General features: G+C 36.3%; 1 protein-coding gene across 1 annotated transcript in view; it reads left to right on the top strand.

The window, feature by feature from the left end:
• The window catches only part of APOOL (apolipoprotein O like), a 178889-nt gene extending 163130 nt beyond the window's left edge, over positions 1-15759 (top strand). Inside the window, exon 9 of the mRNA XM_067023128.1 lies at positions 15704-15759. Within this exon, the coding sequence (XP_066879229.1) occupies positions 15704-15721 (18 nt within the window). The 3' untranslated portion in view covers positions 15722-15759. The remainder of the gene's footprint in view (positions 1-15703) is intronic.
• The last annotated feature ends 519 nt before the right edge of the window (positions 15760-16278 follow it).

The raw sequence follows: 16278 nt of genomic DNA, 5'->3' as shown, positions 1-16278 counted from the left end.
CTAAATGCCATCAACAAATGAATGGATAAAGAAGATATGGTATATATACACAATGTAATACTACTCAGTCATAAAAAGAATGAAATAATACCATTTGCAGCAACATGGATGGACCAAGAGATGATCATACTAAGTAAAGTAAGTCAGACAAAGAAAAATATCATTTGATATCATTTATATGTGGAATATTTACAAATGATACAAATGAACTTATTTACAAAACAGAAAGAGACACACAGACATAGAAAACAAATTCATGGTTACCAAAGGGGAAAGCAAGGGAGGGATAATATAGGAGCTTGGGATTAACAGATACACACTACCATATATAAAATAGATAAACAACAAGGACGTACTATATAGTACAGGGAACTCTTCAATATCTTGTAATAACCTATAATGGAAAAGAATCTGAAAAAGTATATATGTGTGTGTGTGTATAAAACTGAACCACTACACTTCAATGAAAAAAAAGACTAAAAAGAAAAAAAAAATCAAGTACTAGAATAAAATAATTCAAGAAATATTTATGAAATAACTTATCCTTGCTTTAATTCTTATTAAGAAATTTAATGTAATTTAAATCCTGCTTTTTCCCCTTCAAAGACTCCTCCTTCTAAACTGCCTAGAAACCCAATTAAATATTATTATAATCTTACTTTTCTAGTCTCTTCAAATATCCCTGCTCCTGAACTAGTTCTCTGGGAAAGCCTCTCCCTCCAGACTATGGTGGAAGCAGGGTACTGATACTGTAGCTATGGCCCCAAATAAATTTTATTTTCTCTTCCCCTTAATTGTACCCACTAATCTTATTAACCTTTAACCACTTAGTTATTGTCTTTCTGAAATGCCCCCAGTTTAAAAGGAAATCCCAACTCTAAAACAGGAATAATGACAGTCTTTCTCCACCTCTAGTGTAGAAGTAATATTCTTGGAGAAAATGAAAGGTAAAATTAGAAGCTCTTAAGAAGAACATAATTCTGTGGTGAAAGCAGACCAAAAAGGATAAAAAAGTTGATGAAATTGATAATTCAGTTCTCTTTTGAGTTATTAGGAAATATGCAAAATAGAAGGAAGCAAAGTTAAAGGAAGCACATTACCAGAACCTGAGTTTATATCAACGGTGTTTGATGAGAGAGTTCTGCTTCATTTGAACTTTGAAACTGAAAATCATAGCAGTAAACTATCTTCTGTAATATCCTGGGCTGTTATAGAAAAGCTTATTACCATGAATATTGTGCTTAGTTAATAAGTACTCAAAAGATGCTGGTGATTTTGCAACATATACTCTAAGACACACTCTTTTTCTTCTACAAGCCTATCTGTTACAAAAAATTTAGAGTTATCCATCACAGAGAAGGGTGAAAAAGAATAGGTCCTGCTTAAGTTGTCCCTGAGCCCTGTGCCATCATCACTAGTTTGGTGATGATATGTTCAACTTTGTAATGGCTTTCAGTTGTCTGGAATGTATAGAATTTTGGAAGATAAAGTCAGAATTCATAATACCCTCAAATAGGGAAATAGAGAGTACAAGAACATTGAACTTGCCATCAACAAACCCCAAAACAAATCATAACGAACATAAAAAATCCTAGCTCAAGAATCAATTCTGTGTTTCTTAGCAACTTTGAGGCCTTAAGAAATTTAACTTCTATGAGCCATAGTTTTCTCATATGTAGAATGGAAATAATAATCCTGCCCAACCTACCTCACAGATTTGTTGTGAGGGTCCAATCCAAAGAAAAAATGTATAAGAAAGTACAAATGTAAGGGATTATTTTTATATTTAGAGAGAAAATGATATATGTATAAATGGAAAAGAAGAGATAGTTAATTGACCAAGGATATGACAGAAAATAATTGAATGGCCCTTGTTAGTCTTCTTGACCTCTTCCTCCTTCACACTTCCTCTAAATGTTAACAATCCCTGTGGTACCAACCTTGGTTATCACCTCAAGCTACCCTTTCCATGGGGGTTCTTACCCACCTACCCACCTGCCGTTTACCTACCCACCTCAAATTGTATTCTTTAGCCATATTGAACTTTCATTTCCTGAGTGTAGGCCCTCTCCCTCTCAGATTCAGGCAAGTCTCTCTTCTTATGCACTTACCCACTTCCCAACCCCAAACTTCCAATTGCTTAGTTAATTCTGAGTCACTGTTCAAGTCTCAATTTAGACATATTGTTTGCAGAAGTCTTCCCTGACTCCCTTTAAACAAACTTGCTCCCCACTCACTCCCTATTGCACTCCTTCTTCCTCTATATGTCGCAGAAAGAAAACACTCCCATTGGAACCACCTGGGAGTTTATTAAAAGGCAAATTCCTAGTACCCACCCTCCAGATTCAGTGGGTCTGTTGTAGGACCAGCCTGCAATTTAGCCAGAATCCCAAGTAATTATGCTGTGCACTAAAGTTTGAGAAGCACATTCTCTCATACTATTCATCACCCTGAGTTAAAATAGTATATTTGTTTCTTCCCTCTAACCTGTAACGAGAGCAGGGACCACATCTATCTTGCTCACGATTGTATTCCCAGTGCTAGACATATAGTAGGCACTCAATACATATTGGAGTAAATAAATAAATGAATGACTATATGAAAGAAAGAAAAGAAGGTGAAAGAACAGGTTTCCTAAAGTAGGAAGTACTATATGAACTTTGCATGGCCCTTTGAACACTGCATCTCAATTATTACAAAGAAGATGTGTTCTAAGGACAAGCACACTAAATGCAAAACATTTACCAACATCTGGACTCACTGTCATAATAACTGTCAATTATGAGTTTCATAACAGTTTTTTAATGGAAAGTGTAGATGATTTTTCAGAAACAAAAAAGGCTTGTTCACAACACATCAAACTGTCAAATCTGGTTACTGCCCGAGAGTAGGATTGGGAGAGAAGGTAAGGGATTTGGGGTTTTACTTTATACACTTCTGTATTGTTTGACTTTTTAAAATTAGGAGAATATATTACCTTTTTATTGGAGTATAGTTGACTTACAATACTGCATTAGTTTCAGGTGTACAGCAAAGTGATTCAGTTATACATATATATATACAAATTGTTTTTCATATTTTTTCCATTATAGGTTATTACAAAACATTGAATACAGTTCCCTGCACTATACAGTAAATCCTTGTTGTTTATCTGTTTTATATATAGTAGTACATATCTGTTAACCCCATACTTCTAATTTATCCTCCATCCCCTTCGGTAACATAGTTTGTTTTCTATGTCTGTGAGTCTCTTTCTGTTTTGTAAATAAGTTCATTTGTATTTTTTAGATTCCACATATAAACAATAGCACATAATATTTGTCTTTCTTTGATTTACTTCACTTAGTATGATAATCTCTAGGTCCATCCATGTTGCTGCAAATGACACTATTTCATTCCTTTTTATGGCTGAGTAATATTCTATTATATATATGTACCACATCTTTATCAATTCATCTGTTGATGGAAACTTAGGTTGTTTCCATGTCTTAGCTATTGTAAATAACACTACTATGAATATTGGGTTGCATGTATCTTTTTGAATTATGTTTTTTCTGAATATATGCCCACAAGTGGCATTGCTGGATCACATGGTACCTCTATTTTTAGTTTTTTAAAGAACCTCCATACTGTTCTCCTTAGTGGCTGCACCACTTTACATTCCCACCAACAGTGTAGGAGGGTTCCCTTTTCTCCACACACTCTACAGCATTTCTTATTTTTAGACATATTACCTTTTAAGTTTTAAAAAACACCCAAAATAAAATACGTTTTTTAAAAATTCAGGGCTGTGCTACTGATGCCATGATTTATCAATATGTTACTCTACAAAAATGTATTTTGGATAGTTGTGTGTAATCTAACTTTCTCTGTGATATTTAGATATTTGGGAATGAAATGAAAGTAGCTTCAAATATTTGCCTTATTCCTTCCTTCTGTTCCTTTTAAATATGGCTTGCTAGTACATCCTTTACATCACTGAGTCAATAGAGAAGTCACACTAAACAGATACTGAAGCAGTGTAGTAAAGGGCTTGGAGATGGGGGACCTGGGGAGATGTTGTTTAAGGGTAAAAACTTGCAACTAATAGTAAATAAGTTCTGGAAATCTAATGCACAGCATAGTGATTATAGACAACAAAACTGTATCATAAAATTTAAAGTTGCTAAGAGACTAGATCTTAACTGTTCTCAACAAAAAAATGAAAGGATAATTATGTGACATGATAGAGGTGTTAGCTAACACTCCTGTAGTGATCATGTTGTGATATATAACTTACGCAATGTTGTATGTCAGTTATATCTTGATTTAAAATAAAAGAAGCAATATGGTAGAGTGAGAGCACTAGCTTTGAAGTCAGAGGATCCTCAGTTTGAATCCTGACACTGCCAGTTAATAATGCTGTGATGTTAGAAAAAATTATTTAGTCTCTCTGACTTTCATCCTCTTATAAATGTGCTAATAGTACCTTCCTCACAAATCTGTTATAAAGAATAAATGCGTTATGTGTAAGTGTCTAGCATAGGACCAGGTGTTCAATAAATGTCAGCTTTCTTCTCCACTTTGTTCATTAAACAAATATGTACTGAGCACCTATGTGCCAGACATCACTTTATGCACTGGGAATACACTGGTGCACAAAGCCAGTGTGGTCCCTGGGGGACACAGACATTAAATTATATCTATCTGCCTAGAGAAAAAGGTGTGATACATACTGTGAAGAAGAATCAAAGGGTGCTATGAGAGAGCAGCACAAGGTAACCCAATAATTTGTTGGGTTTTCTTTTAACATGGAAAAATAGGTATCTTCCTTGGGAAGAAACTGTTTAGGAGTTGGCCAGGCAAAAATGAAGGCAAAAGCAAAAAGAGCCCTGTATTACTTTAATCTGAAGCATGATTTTTCTTCCTTCCATTTGAAGGTAGAAAAACAGGAAAGTGTGTGTGTGTGTGTGTGTGTGTGTGTGTGTGTGTGTGTGTGTGTGTGTGTGTGTGTGTGTGTAGGGAGAGAAAAAAGAATGGAGAATTGCCCACTGGCTTATGTAAATGGTAGATAACATTTCTGAACTCTGCACACTTGAGAACTTATCTCAAAGTCAATCTGTAATGAGCCCATAGGAATTTGCTTAACCAAACATCTACAGTAACAAAACATGCAATGTACAGATTTCAGATGAAAAACCATATGTGTGTATGTATATATATATATATAATTGGAAAAAAAAAACCAAAACCATGTTTGAATGCTCAAGTGATTTTCAAATCTTTTTACTAGCAAACTGTAAGTTTTCTTTGCAATGTATCAATGCCATGAAACTTGCAATACTAAAACTGTCCTTCCACACTCCAGTCAATTCATTCTTGAATTATTCCATTGAAGACCTCACCGAATATGTGATCCATTGCTAAGCAATGTCTTAAATTTGTATGGGTGATTTTTTTTCAAAAATTGTGAACTGCCTGCTCAAGGTTATTAGTGAACTCTGAAGGGAAAGAATTACTTGACCCATGATGTAGTTTAAGAGATTTAAGTATGCTTCACTCATTGTAATCCTGTGTTGCTCCTGGTCTAAAAAATCTCTTCAGGGCCTAGCACAGGGCTAGGTACCTAATATGTTGCCCAAGACTTGAGCAAACCTCCAGAGGTTGAAATATCCAATGATGACCTTTATTCCTCTCATTAAAAATTTCACCTTGCTGATTATTTTAAGCTGATATATACCATTATAGGAAATTATTCACCATAGTTAAAGTGACTCATGAATCAAAGTTCAAAATTATTTTGAAACATTGGAAAATGGACTCAGGGAGTATTTTAATTTATCAACTCAACTTCCTCAAAGTCTGACATTTTATAATTCTTTAGTGAGGTATTTTACCAAAAGGAGAAGATAAAATTAAATTAAAAAGCAAATTAATTTTTGTTACTAACTTGCTGATTCAGATTCCTATTTAGTTTATTGTGATTTATTGTGTGATTTAGAGCCAAAAGACTTGAATCCTAATCCCAGCTCTACATATTTACTAGTTATATAAATCTGAGAGGTTATTTAATCTCTTTAAGCCCTTCCTCCACCACCACCTGCTTTCTCATCTATAAATTGGGGATAATATTTGCCGTACCTCAAAGAGGGTTTTGAGGATCAAAGAGGAGAATGCATGTGAAAGTACTTTTTAAACTTTAAAGCACTATATAAATGTAGGTTTTATTATTATTATTCATTGTATCAGGTCTGAAAACAGAAATGTTAGTTCACATTAGCCCCTAATCTAAACTGTGTGATTTGATTGAAGTCATTAACTTCCCTGAACCTCATTCTCACCATTTGTAAAACAAAGCAGCTTACAGTTTTAACATTTTGTGATCTAATGATCTTAATTTCCTCCATATCCTGTTGGCAAATAACAGAAAAACTGATATTAAAAAACAAACAAACAAACAAAAACTGAATTGTTACTGAATTTTTTCAACCCATGCCATAATGTAAGTTATTTTATATCATTGTCTTGTGTTGCCATTTAGTAGTTACATAACTCTTTTGCATGAATAAATTATTTTAATTCCTCCTGTTTTCTATAATTATGATGATGAAGCAAATACTGGATGTATATTACCTTATATGGAAAAGAGTAAGTTAACCTCTTTGCATTACACAAAAATAAACTGAAAGAAATAGATATTTTAGGGAGCTCTTGAAGTAAATAAAGTAAGCTTGTACCAGGAGCAAATATTTCTTCTGTGCTCAGAATTAAAACTCGAAAAGCATATGAACTCTAATGAATGAGTATTCTATTTCAGTAATAACAACATAAAAGTTCTTTGAATATACGTGTGTGTATATGTATGCACACACACACACACACACACACAAACACACAAAGTTTTATCCCAGTGGAAAACTTCAAGACAGAAGTCTTTAAGACATTAAATCAAAAAAGAGAAATGTTTGGCTCATAAAAAAGGGAAAAAATGAGTGAAGGAGAATGTAGAAATTTGGAGATTAGATTGAATAAAGGGGAAAAGCATTCATTCAGTTAAGCATTTATTCATAAAACTTTATTGATCATCTACTATATGTCAGACAGATATTACATTAGGCTCTGAGGAGACAAAGATGAATAAGATAAATCTCTGCTCTCAAAGTTTTCAGTATTATTGGAGAGATAGATAGATGATAGATAGATAGATAGATAGATAGATAGATAGATAGATAGATAGATAGATTAAAAAGTTGTTGTAAGTGCTGTGCTAGAGATATGCAGCTGCTGCCAAAGGAGCAGACAAAGAGAACATCCGTTTCAAACTGAAGGGTCAAGTAAGGCTTTTTGGAGGAAGTGACATTCTGAGCTAAGTTACAGTTGAGAAATAGGGGTTATTCATATTAAAGGAGAGGGGTTGTATTTCAGGTAGTAAAAGAAGCCTTTATGAAAGTCTGGAGATAACAAAAAGCAAGGATTCCAGAAATCTGCAACTTGTTCAATGCTTAGAGTGTGAGGGAAGGAGGAGTAGCAATACATGAAGTTGAAGAGATCGGGGGAGCCAGATCTTGAAAGAACTTGGTATGACTTTGCTAAGGAGTTTGGCTTTATCCAGAAGTGACTGAAAGCCATCGAAGGAACTTAAGCAAAACAGTGACAAGTTTTGTGTTTTAGAGATAAATCTAATGAAAAGAGGAAAGAGCCAAAACCAGTTGAGTTTGTTACTTTAATCTAGATTTAAGAAAAAAATGAGGTTCGGAAGTAAAGCTGTGGAGATGGGGGAAAGGGACACATTCAAGAATTCTTTAGAAGGTAGAAGTGAGAAGACTTGGTGACTGACTACATGTGAGGATGAGGGAGATGGTAGGTCATAGGAAGATCCCTAGGTTTGAGGCTTTAGTGAGTAGATGGATAAGAGTACAGTTTAATGAAACATGGCAAATAGGAAGGGAAAGGAGCAGGCAAGGAAACAAAATTATGAGTTCAGTCATAATCAAACTTGAGGTATCTTTGAAATTTCCAAGCAAAGATATTCAGTTAGCAGTTTGACATCTGGGCTGGAGATAGATTTAGAACTACTTTCAAAGACATGGTATTTGAGGACACAATCACAGCGAGGTTACTCAATAAAGAGTCTAGAAGATGAGAAGATGAAAACCTAATGATAGAGTCCTAAGGAGTACTAATGTATACAGACTAAATGGAAGAAGAGAAGCACCTGAAGAAGATTGAAAAAAATTGACATAAATGTATGGGGAAAGTCAGAAAGACAGTGGCGTCACAGAGGCCAAGGGAACAGAGTTTCCAGAAGGGAGTGGTCACCAGTGTCAGATGCTGTAAATGTTCACAGGAGATAAAGATTGTAAAGTACCCACTGGATTTAGCAACAATTAGGTTGTATATAAACTTATTGAGTACAGTTTTGATTTCAGTAAAATGAAGGAATTGGAATCAAACTGCAATAGGCTGAGGAATGGATAAGAAGTGAAGGAGTAGAAACAATGAATGAGTGTTACTCTTCCAACTAGGTGTGCTATGAAGAAAGAAATAGTGATAACTGAAGGGGCAATTAGCTTGATGGAGGTCTCTCTCTCTCTCTCTCTTTCTCTATTGACATATTTTCTAGCTCAGATTCTTTCCCCAGCCATGTCCAGTCTAATAATAAGCCCATTAAACGTGTCCTTCATTTCTGTTACAGTGTTTTGCTTGGCAGCATTTCATTTGGCACTGTCTTAGAGCATCCATTTTTCTGCTTACCTTACCCATCTATTCCTCCATGTTGTCCACTTTTTCCATTAGAAGCTTTAGCATATGAATCACAATAAATTTAAATTTCCAATTTGATAATTCTGAAATCTCTGCCATATCTGAGTCTGGTTCTGATACTTGGTTTGGTTTGCTTTTCAGACTTTTTTTTCCCTGCTTTTTAGCATGTTTTTTTAGCATGCTAAATTTCTTTTTTTGAAAACTGGATATAATATATGATATAGAAGGAGCTAATGTAGGTAGACCTTTAGTGTAAGGTATTATGTTTAGCTGGAGTTAGGCTGTACTTACTGTTTGCTATAGTTGTGGTGTCAGTGACTAAAATGCCCTCTCGTGTCCTTGTTTTTGCCTCCTATTGTCTTTGGTTTTTCCTAGAGACTCCTTAAATAAAGTCTGTGACTTGCAGCTCTCTCAGTTGTAATCCACTGTTATTATACTTCAACCCTGTTGATGTGGCAGTAAGGTATTGGGGAGGGGAAGCATTCTACAATCTAGTGATTAGATCTCATTTTGTTAGTGGGCCTGAGTCCTTGGGCTGTGACTTTCAGAAGGATTTCTTAGTTTTTTTTCACCTCTTGTATCTGAAAAAAGAAAACTATAGGGGGCTGGAGTTGCCTAAATGCCCTCCCCTTAAGTCAGATAAGGCTCTGGTGAAGTAGTTTCCCTTGAGGGCAGGCCTTTGTTACAGAGAAAAGAACTCTATGGACATTTCAAAGTGGTTATTTTCCTCTGGTCATATTTCAGTATGGTTACTTTTCCCCTCCACCTGCCCAAAGTATGAGAAATTTTCCTCTGATCTTCACCATGAGAATCTGGTAGGGCTCCTGGAGTTAAAATTAATGAAAGTGTTCCCAGCCCCTAGACTGGGCCCCAGGAGTTTTTTAACTCTCCAGCTGGTCGATGTTCAGCCTCCAGCAATTCTTCAATTAGCATTTAAGTGTTTCTACCAGTTACTGGCTCCAGTGGCTTCTATTCCAGATAAGACAATCTGGACTTTTATTTTCTATGTTCACCTGTCACTCTAGTTTTGGTGGCAATGACTTGGCCTGTAACCTCAATTCTCTGATGTGTCTAAGAAAATCACTGATCTTCAGTTTGTTCAGCCTTTTCCTTGCTGTAAGGAAGGGAGTGATGACTTACAAGCTCTTCACTTATGGGAGCTGAAACCAGAAGGCCATGATAGCTTTCTACTGTCCCCCTGCTTCTACCCTTTACCCTTGAAGTATTTTCTCAGTAGCCAATGTGATGCTTTTAAAAACTTAAGTCATATAATTGTAACTGAGCAGGACCCAATGGAGCCTTCTCAGAACAGTACCCCTCCATGTCCTCCACCTGCCTCTTGTCTGTAGAAAAACTGTAGCCTCCTAAGCTTCCCTGAGTTCCAAAGAGTACATTTAATCAGAGAAGTGAGAAAATGCAGAAAGAAAGGAAAACAGTCAAGCAAGACAAAATAATAATAGTTTAGCCATTAAACAAAGTCAAAGACATTTAGTTCCTCCTCAAGGGCTATAGATCAGTGGTCCCAACCTTTTAGGCACCAGGGACCAGTTCCATGGAATACAGTTTTTTCACGGCTGGGGATGGGGGATATGGTTCGGGTGGTAATGTGAGCGAGGGGGAGAGATGGGGAGCAGCAGATGAAACTTTGCTCACTCACCCACTACTCACCTCCTGCTGTGAGGCCCGGTTCCTAACAGGCCATGGCCCGGGGGTTGGGGACCCCTACTATAGATAATATTCTGAACCATGTCTTTTGAGCTGTTTTGCACATACTGAAAGCCCCACCAGGTAGAAGTTAACTGCCCCAGTATGCTGCCCCAGACCGGTTGGAACCAGAAGGTTGATGATGTTGACTCCTGATTACCTCACCACCAACCTATCAGAGGACTGTCCATGAGCCCATCACACACCCAACAACCCCACTCCCTCACCCTGTCTTTATAAACCTTTCCCTGAAAGCCTTCAGAAAGTTCTGGTCTTTTAAGCACTAGCTGCCCTAGATTCCTTGCTTGGCACCCTGCAATAAATACTGCACTTTCCTTCACCACAACCCGATGTCAGTAGATTGGCTTTACTGCACGCAAGCAAGTGAACCCAAGTTTGGTTCAGTAACATGGTGTCATCCTGTTCCCTTTGCCCAGAATGCCCTTCAGGTAAAAAACTGCATGACTCCTCTATTAACTCCTTTAAGTCTCTGCTTAAATATCATCCTTGCCTTCATGAATCTTACCTTTTAATTGAGGGAGACAGAAATAATCAGCTAACAAAATGTATAGAATGTCAGGTGGTTATAACTGTTATGAAAAAACAAAACAAGGAAGGAAATTTGGAAGAGCTGGTGTTGTAGAGGTGATGCAAAATTAAATTAGGGTGGCCAGGGAAGGCCTCACTTAAAAGTTGACATTTAGCAGAAAGTTGAAAGAATGAAAGAGTGAAACTATTGGATATTTGGAGTTGGAGCATTCCAGGCTGAGGGAACAACAAGTACATAGTCCCAGAGAAGGAGAGTGCCTAACATTTTGGAATAACAGTAAGGAGGCCAGTGTAGTGGTTTGAAACTCAGTAAACAAGGAAGCAATTAGAAGGATATATGGTTAGAGTATGTACAATCTTAGTCTATTGTAAGACTTTGAGGGGTTGGTTTAAGGGGAAAGATCAGAAGGGGCTTTTGGAAATAAATTTGAGACACCTATTACACAACAAAGTGGAAATGTCAGGTAGGTTGTTGGATATTTGAGTCTGGAGTTTTGAGTGGTTTTGAGTAGAGGTGGAAATGCAGGAGTCATTTGCATGGGGTGAGATGATATCTCCTATGAAGTGAGATAGAAAAGAGAAGAAGTTTAGCTATAGACCTCGGTTAAGAAATTAACAAACCAACAGAGACAACTCCAAAGGAATGGCCAGAAAACTAAGAAGAAAAGCAAAAGATAGGGATGTCCTGGAACCCAAGTAAAGAAAGTTTTTCAAGAAATAAAGAGTAAGCAACTGTGTCAAATAGGTATGGTGGGGTGATCAAAATAGGACACTTATGAGAGTGACAGATAACAGTATTTATAATCACGTGGGTAGAACCGGATAAAACCATGACTGTCCTGGGCAAACTGGAACACATGGTCACCAAAATAAGTCATGTAAGTTGAGAATTGAGAATTGGCCATTGTATTTAGCATCATGGTAATCATTGGTGAGCATGCTAGGAGCAATTTTAGTGGAATAGTGAGAAGAAAGTTTGACTGAAGTGGGTTCAAGACACAGTGGAAGAAAAATTGGAGATAACAAGTCTAGACATCTCCTTTGAGGAATTTTGCTGTTAATGGGAGTAAAGGAACATACCTGGAGGAAGATGTAAGGTCAGGGTTTTTTTTTTGTTTTTGAGATGCTTGGCATGAGAGCACATTTATTGATGGGAATGATCCAATGGAGAACCAAAAATTCTAATGCAGAAGAGAGAGGGAAGCATTGCTGAGCAGAGTCCTTAAGTAAGCAAGAGAAGTTGAGAACCAACGTATGAGTTATCATTATCATTAAAAATGTTACTGTCACTCATTATTCCTTTCAGTACAAAAATATCTTAATGTCTTAGAAAGGATAGAGATGAAGAAGGGGGACATTAACTACACCCATAGTAAATGAGATAAATTAGCTGAAATATTCTCTCCCCACAAGTTGTCTGCCACTGTGTTTCTGAAGTCTCACCATATGGCAGGTCTTTCAGTGGTCCATGGTAAATTTGCTCCATATTGACTGGAAGTTTCAGGAGAGTAGACTTTGGTTTAATAGAAGGACTAATACTTCTGACAGAGCTGGCTGCTTCCAGAGGGTCTGAGTTACCTGTCACCAGAATGTTTAAGCAGAGCACTTTAGGGACAATAGTAATCTATAAATTCTGAACCAAGAGAAGCTGCGATTCATCTCAAAGTCCAGTGTAATTTTTTGAAGGGAATTCTGACAGAGATTACATAGAGTTAGATTCTACTGCTCTCTGTTGTTCATAACCCTTTGTATCTTATTTCTTACTAAACACTCAAATAAGGACTTGGTTCTCATGATAATAGAAATTAATTAAAAATTCCCATTTTTCAAAGATGGTTATATATATTCTCATCATATTGTACTAATACCATGAAGTACCTATTTTACTGCTATAAGTATTCTAAAACAAGGAGATTATTTTTCAAATGAGATATAATTATTGGAAACAAATAAATTATAGTAGGTCAAGGTGCCCAGGTAGATAAAATATTATTTTCATTAACAGGTGGCATGAGTCACCCTGGAATTCTCATTCTCATGAAACTTCCATTTTATTGGTTTCCAGGAAGAAGGAGTGGAGAATAAAGTACAAAATGCATACATTCCAAACAAGAAATAGTACATAAAATGTATTTGACAATAGGTAAGGGAAGTAGTAGAATTTGAGATACAAAGTGGGTAGAAGGTTAACAACTTATCAAAATGACCTAAATGGAAAATATATGGTAGAGAATATTAGCAGAATGTGAAGTGACATCCTGGCAAATGTAGACTTGAGGGAGAGAGAAAGTAAGACAGAGGGAGAGAGAGAGAGAGAGAATGAATCTTAAGGAAAGCCTGGTGTCCCAGCTGGATTACATCTGTGTCTGTTGCCCTGCCTAATACTTCCTTCCCTATCTCCTCCTTATTTTCTCTTCCTGGCAACTCTCCTTACCTCTGTTTCACTCTTTCTGTCTTTTTCCATTTGCTTTTTTTCCCTTACTTTTTCTTCATCTCTTATCCTTGTCAATGGTACTCAATGATATCCTCAGATTATTGTTTAGCAGTCCTTGTGGCTATAAGATCAGAGATCTCTGATTTGCACAGGGTTGAAAACTGCATTCGTAGCAGTATATTTCATGCATAAGATGTGGGGGATTTTTTGGCAAATAATAAAACATGATGAAACCTAGCACAAAGATGAACAAATAGTTTTTACAAGTAACAAATGCCTGTGACTAAACACAAGCAGTATACAATTCACAAACAAGTCATGTATGTTCTCTATATAGGAACTATAGATGTGAGGAACCAACAAGTATACAACGAAAAGTTATCTAGTAATTTATGCAGGCTGGAGGAGAAAGTTCAAAATCCATGCTCACTTATCTCCTATATTAACCACTCACAGTCTCTGTTCGCTGATCTTCTCTCATAATTGCAGTAGTCTTTAAGTGCTGCTGTGAGGACTGTTCGTATTTCTGTCTTACTCTCACGATGGTGGATTGCATGTTTATATTGACTCGAAGTTTGTTCATATCCTGCTGTTTTCTGACTGTACATTGTGCACAACGTAAGAAATTTTTAATTGCTTTATTTCCATAGGTTGAAGATGTAAAGAATTCATTAGATATTAATCAGAGAAGGAATCAAGGCTGCAGTAGGTAGCCTAAGGGACTAAACAGAACTCTAAGCAAAGGTTCTGTTGTTAAAAATTCACAAACCTGAAAGTATCTGGTTCTTTTAAAAGATGTTTATTCTTAGAAGGGATAAATAATTGTTTTATCTTGAAGCTGACATGTTTGTCTCTGATATCTAAGATAAGTATGAAAAATTCTATGGACTACCAACTAAAATATTTACTTGCATCAATATTAGTGATTGTTTTAGGCTATTTGTATCTAACACTTTGTTTCTTATAATATATAAGGTTATACTACAGAAAAATTTCTCTCTGTTAACATGTCCAATACAAACAGGTACTTACTTGACATAATATAAACCATGTGAATCGCTATAAAAGGAAAGAGATATCCAAAGAAATAAATTATATAATCATATTGGTCTGTAAAATGGCCTAACATCTTTGCCGAGACCAGAAGTACAATTCTTTTTCAAAATATTGCCTGTTGAAATTTCTCCAGGCAGTACCATTTGACCCACTAATTCTGGTGAGGGAGTTTTGCAATGTTAGTTGGTACTTCGATGGTCAGTGGTGCATTTTGGTCAACTGAAATGTCACCCTTTCATTTATTTAAAAAAAATATATGTTTATGTAGCAAAATCAATGTGTCATATTTTACATTAGGAAAAAATATGCTCTCCAAAGGGCAAACAGTTTTCTTTTGGATTCTATAGGCCTGATCTTATTGGAGCTGTTTTCCCTCTTGCCTGTCACCTCTAACCTTGGGACTCGAGCAATCTGAAATCTCACACTTATAGAATCACTTCTTTGTGTTTAGGCTGGTGGAGGGTCAAAATAGTTTTCCCTTTCTTGAAATTACAGTTTCTGTGCATGTTTATAGGTCCTGTGACTCCAGATAAATTTTCCTACTCAATGATTTTCAGACTCTACAAAACCTTTTCTCAATCCAGATTTCTGGAAGGGGTACTGCAGCTATATCATTGACAGAATGACTCTCCAGGGTAACCTTAGAAATATCAGGAAATCATCAAGGATTGGGGCTGAGGTGTCTGCCACCCCCTGTGGCCTACTAGTAGGGTAAATAATCTACCTGTCTCAACCAGAACACTTTGAAAGTGAAGAGAGCAGTATTAATATTTATTCCAGGACAAAAGGCATAAACTGAAACTGTCCTTGCAAACCAGGATGTATGTTGATCTTATCTTTGGATATATTGTTTTGTCCTCCCTTAGCCAGAGATGATTCTCAAATTTAGTACAAAAGAACTTTATTTCAAATGTTAGATAGCCTTTGAGATATAATGCGTGTAGTGACTGTTTTTAAAGCCATGTTGTAAAAATCCATCAGGTACAAAATAACAGAATGAAATGACTTGTGTTGTTCATCTTGATGTTTGGAGACTGGTACTTGAAAATATGATATTTGAATATTTTCAAAGTACAACAAAGTTATTTTCATTTTTATGTTTTAAGATTCTTTAACATATAGTTTTTCTAACATGTAGAACTTTTCACATGTGTATTAGCTAAGTTTGAAACATTTGTTCTATATTGTTGAGGGATTATTGAATGTTGTTATTTACAGCCAACTGTACATCTGTGACTGACTTTGATGATTGTCCAGGGAATATAACACATTTCTGTCCAGAGAATAGTGTTTGTGCATGCAAAGATGGAGAGCCTTTTTGCAAGTAAGTGGTTATATATACTGTAAAAGCAAAGTACAATATACTGTAAGTAATAATGCACTTTGTTTTTGTTTGTTATATTCAACAGTGCAACACTTCTTTTAAAATAATAAATCAGAAATAACCCCTACACATATAGCACAGTTATTGTAGATTCCCTGAAACAGTTTAATCTACTGTTCTAAAAACAATATAATAAAATTTAAAAGATTAACTGAGACACTTTTATTAACTTTAAGAGATTAGCATCATTCAAAACAGCTTTCCTGTGCTTCCCTGGTGGCACAGTGTTGAGAGTCCGCCTGCCGATGCAGGGTACACTGGTTTGTGCCCCAGTCTGGGAGGATCCCACATGCCGCAGAGCGGCTGGGCCCGTGAGCCATGGCCGCTGAGCCTGCGCGTCCGGAGCCTGTGCTCCGCAACGGGAGAGGCCACGGCAGTGAGAGGCTTGCATACTGCAAAAAAACAAACA

This window comes from Kogia breviceps, chromosome X, assembly GCF_026419965.1.
Source record: "Kogia breviceps isolate mKogBre1 chromosome X, mKogBre1 haplotype 1, whole genome shotgun sequence".
In the NCBI taxonomy this organism is placed as follows: domain Eukaryota; kingdom Metazoa; phylum Chordata; class Mammalia; order Artiodactyla; family Physeteridae; genus Kogia; species Kogia breviceps.
This window is presented reverse-complemented; position numbering and strand designations above follow the sequence as displayed.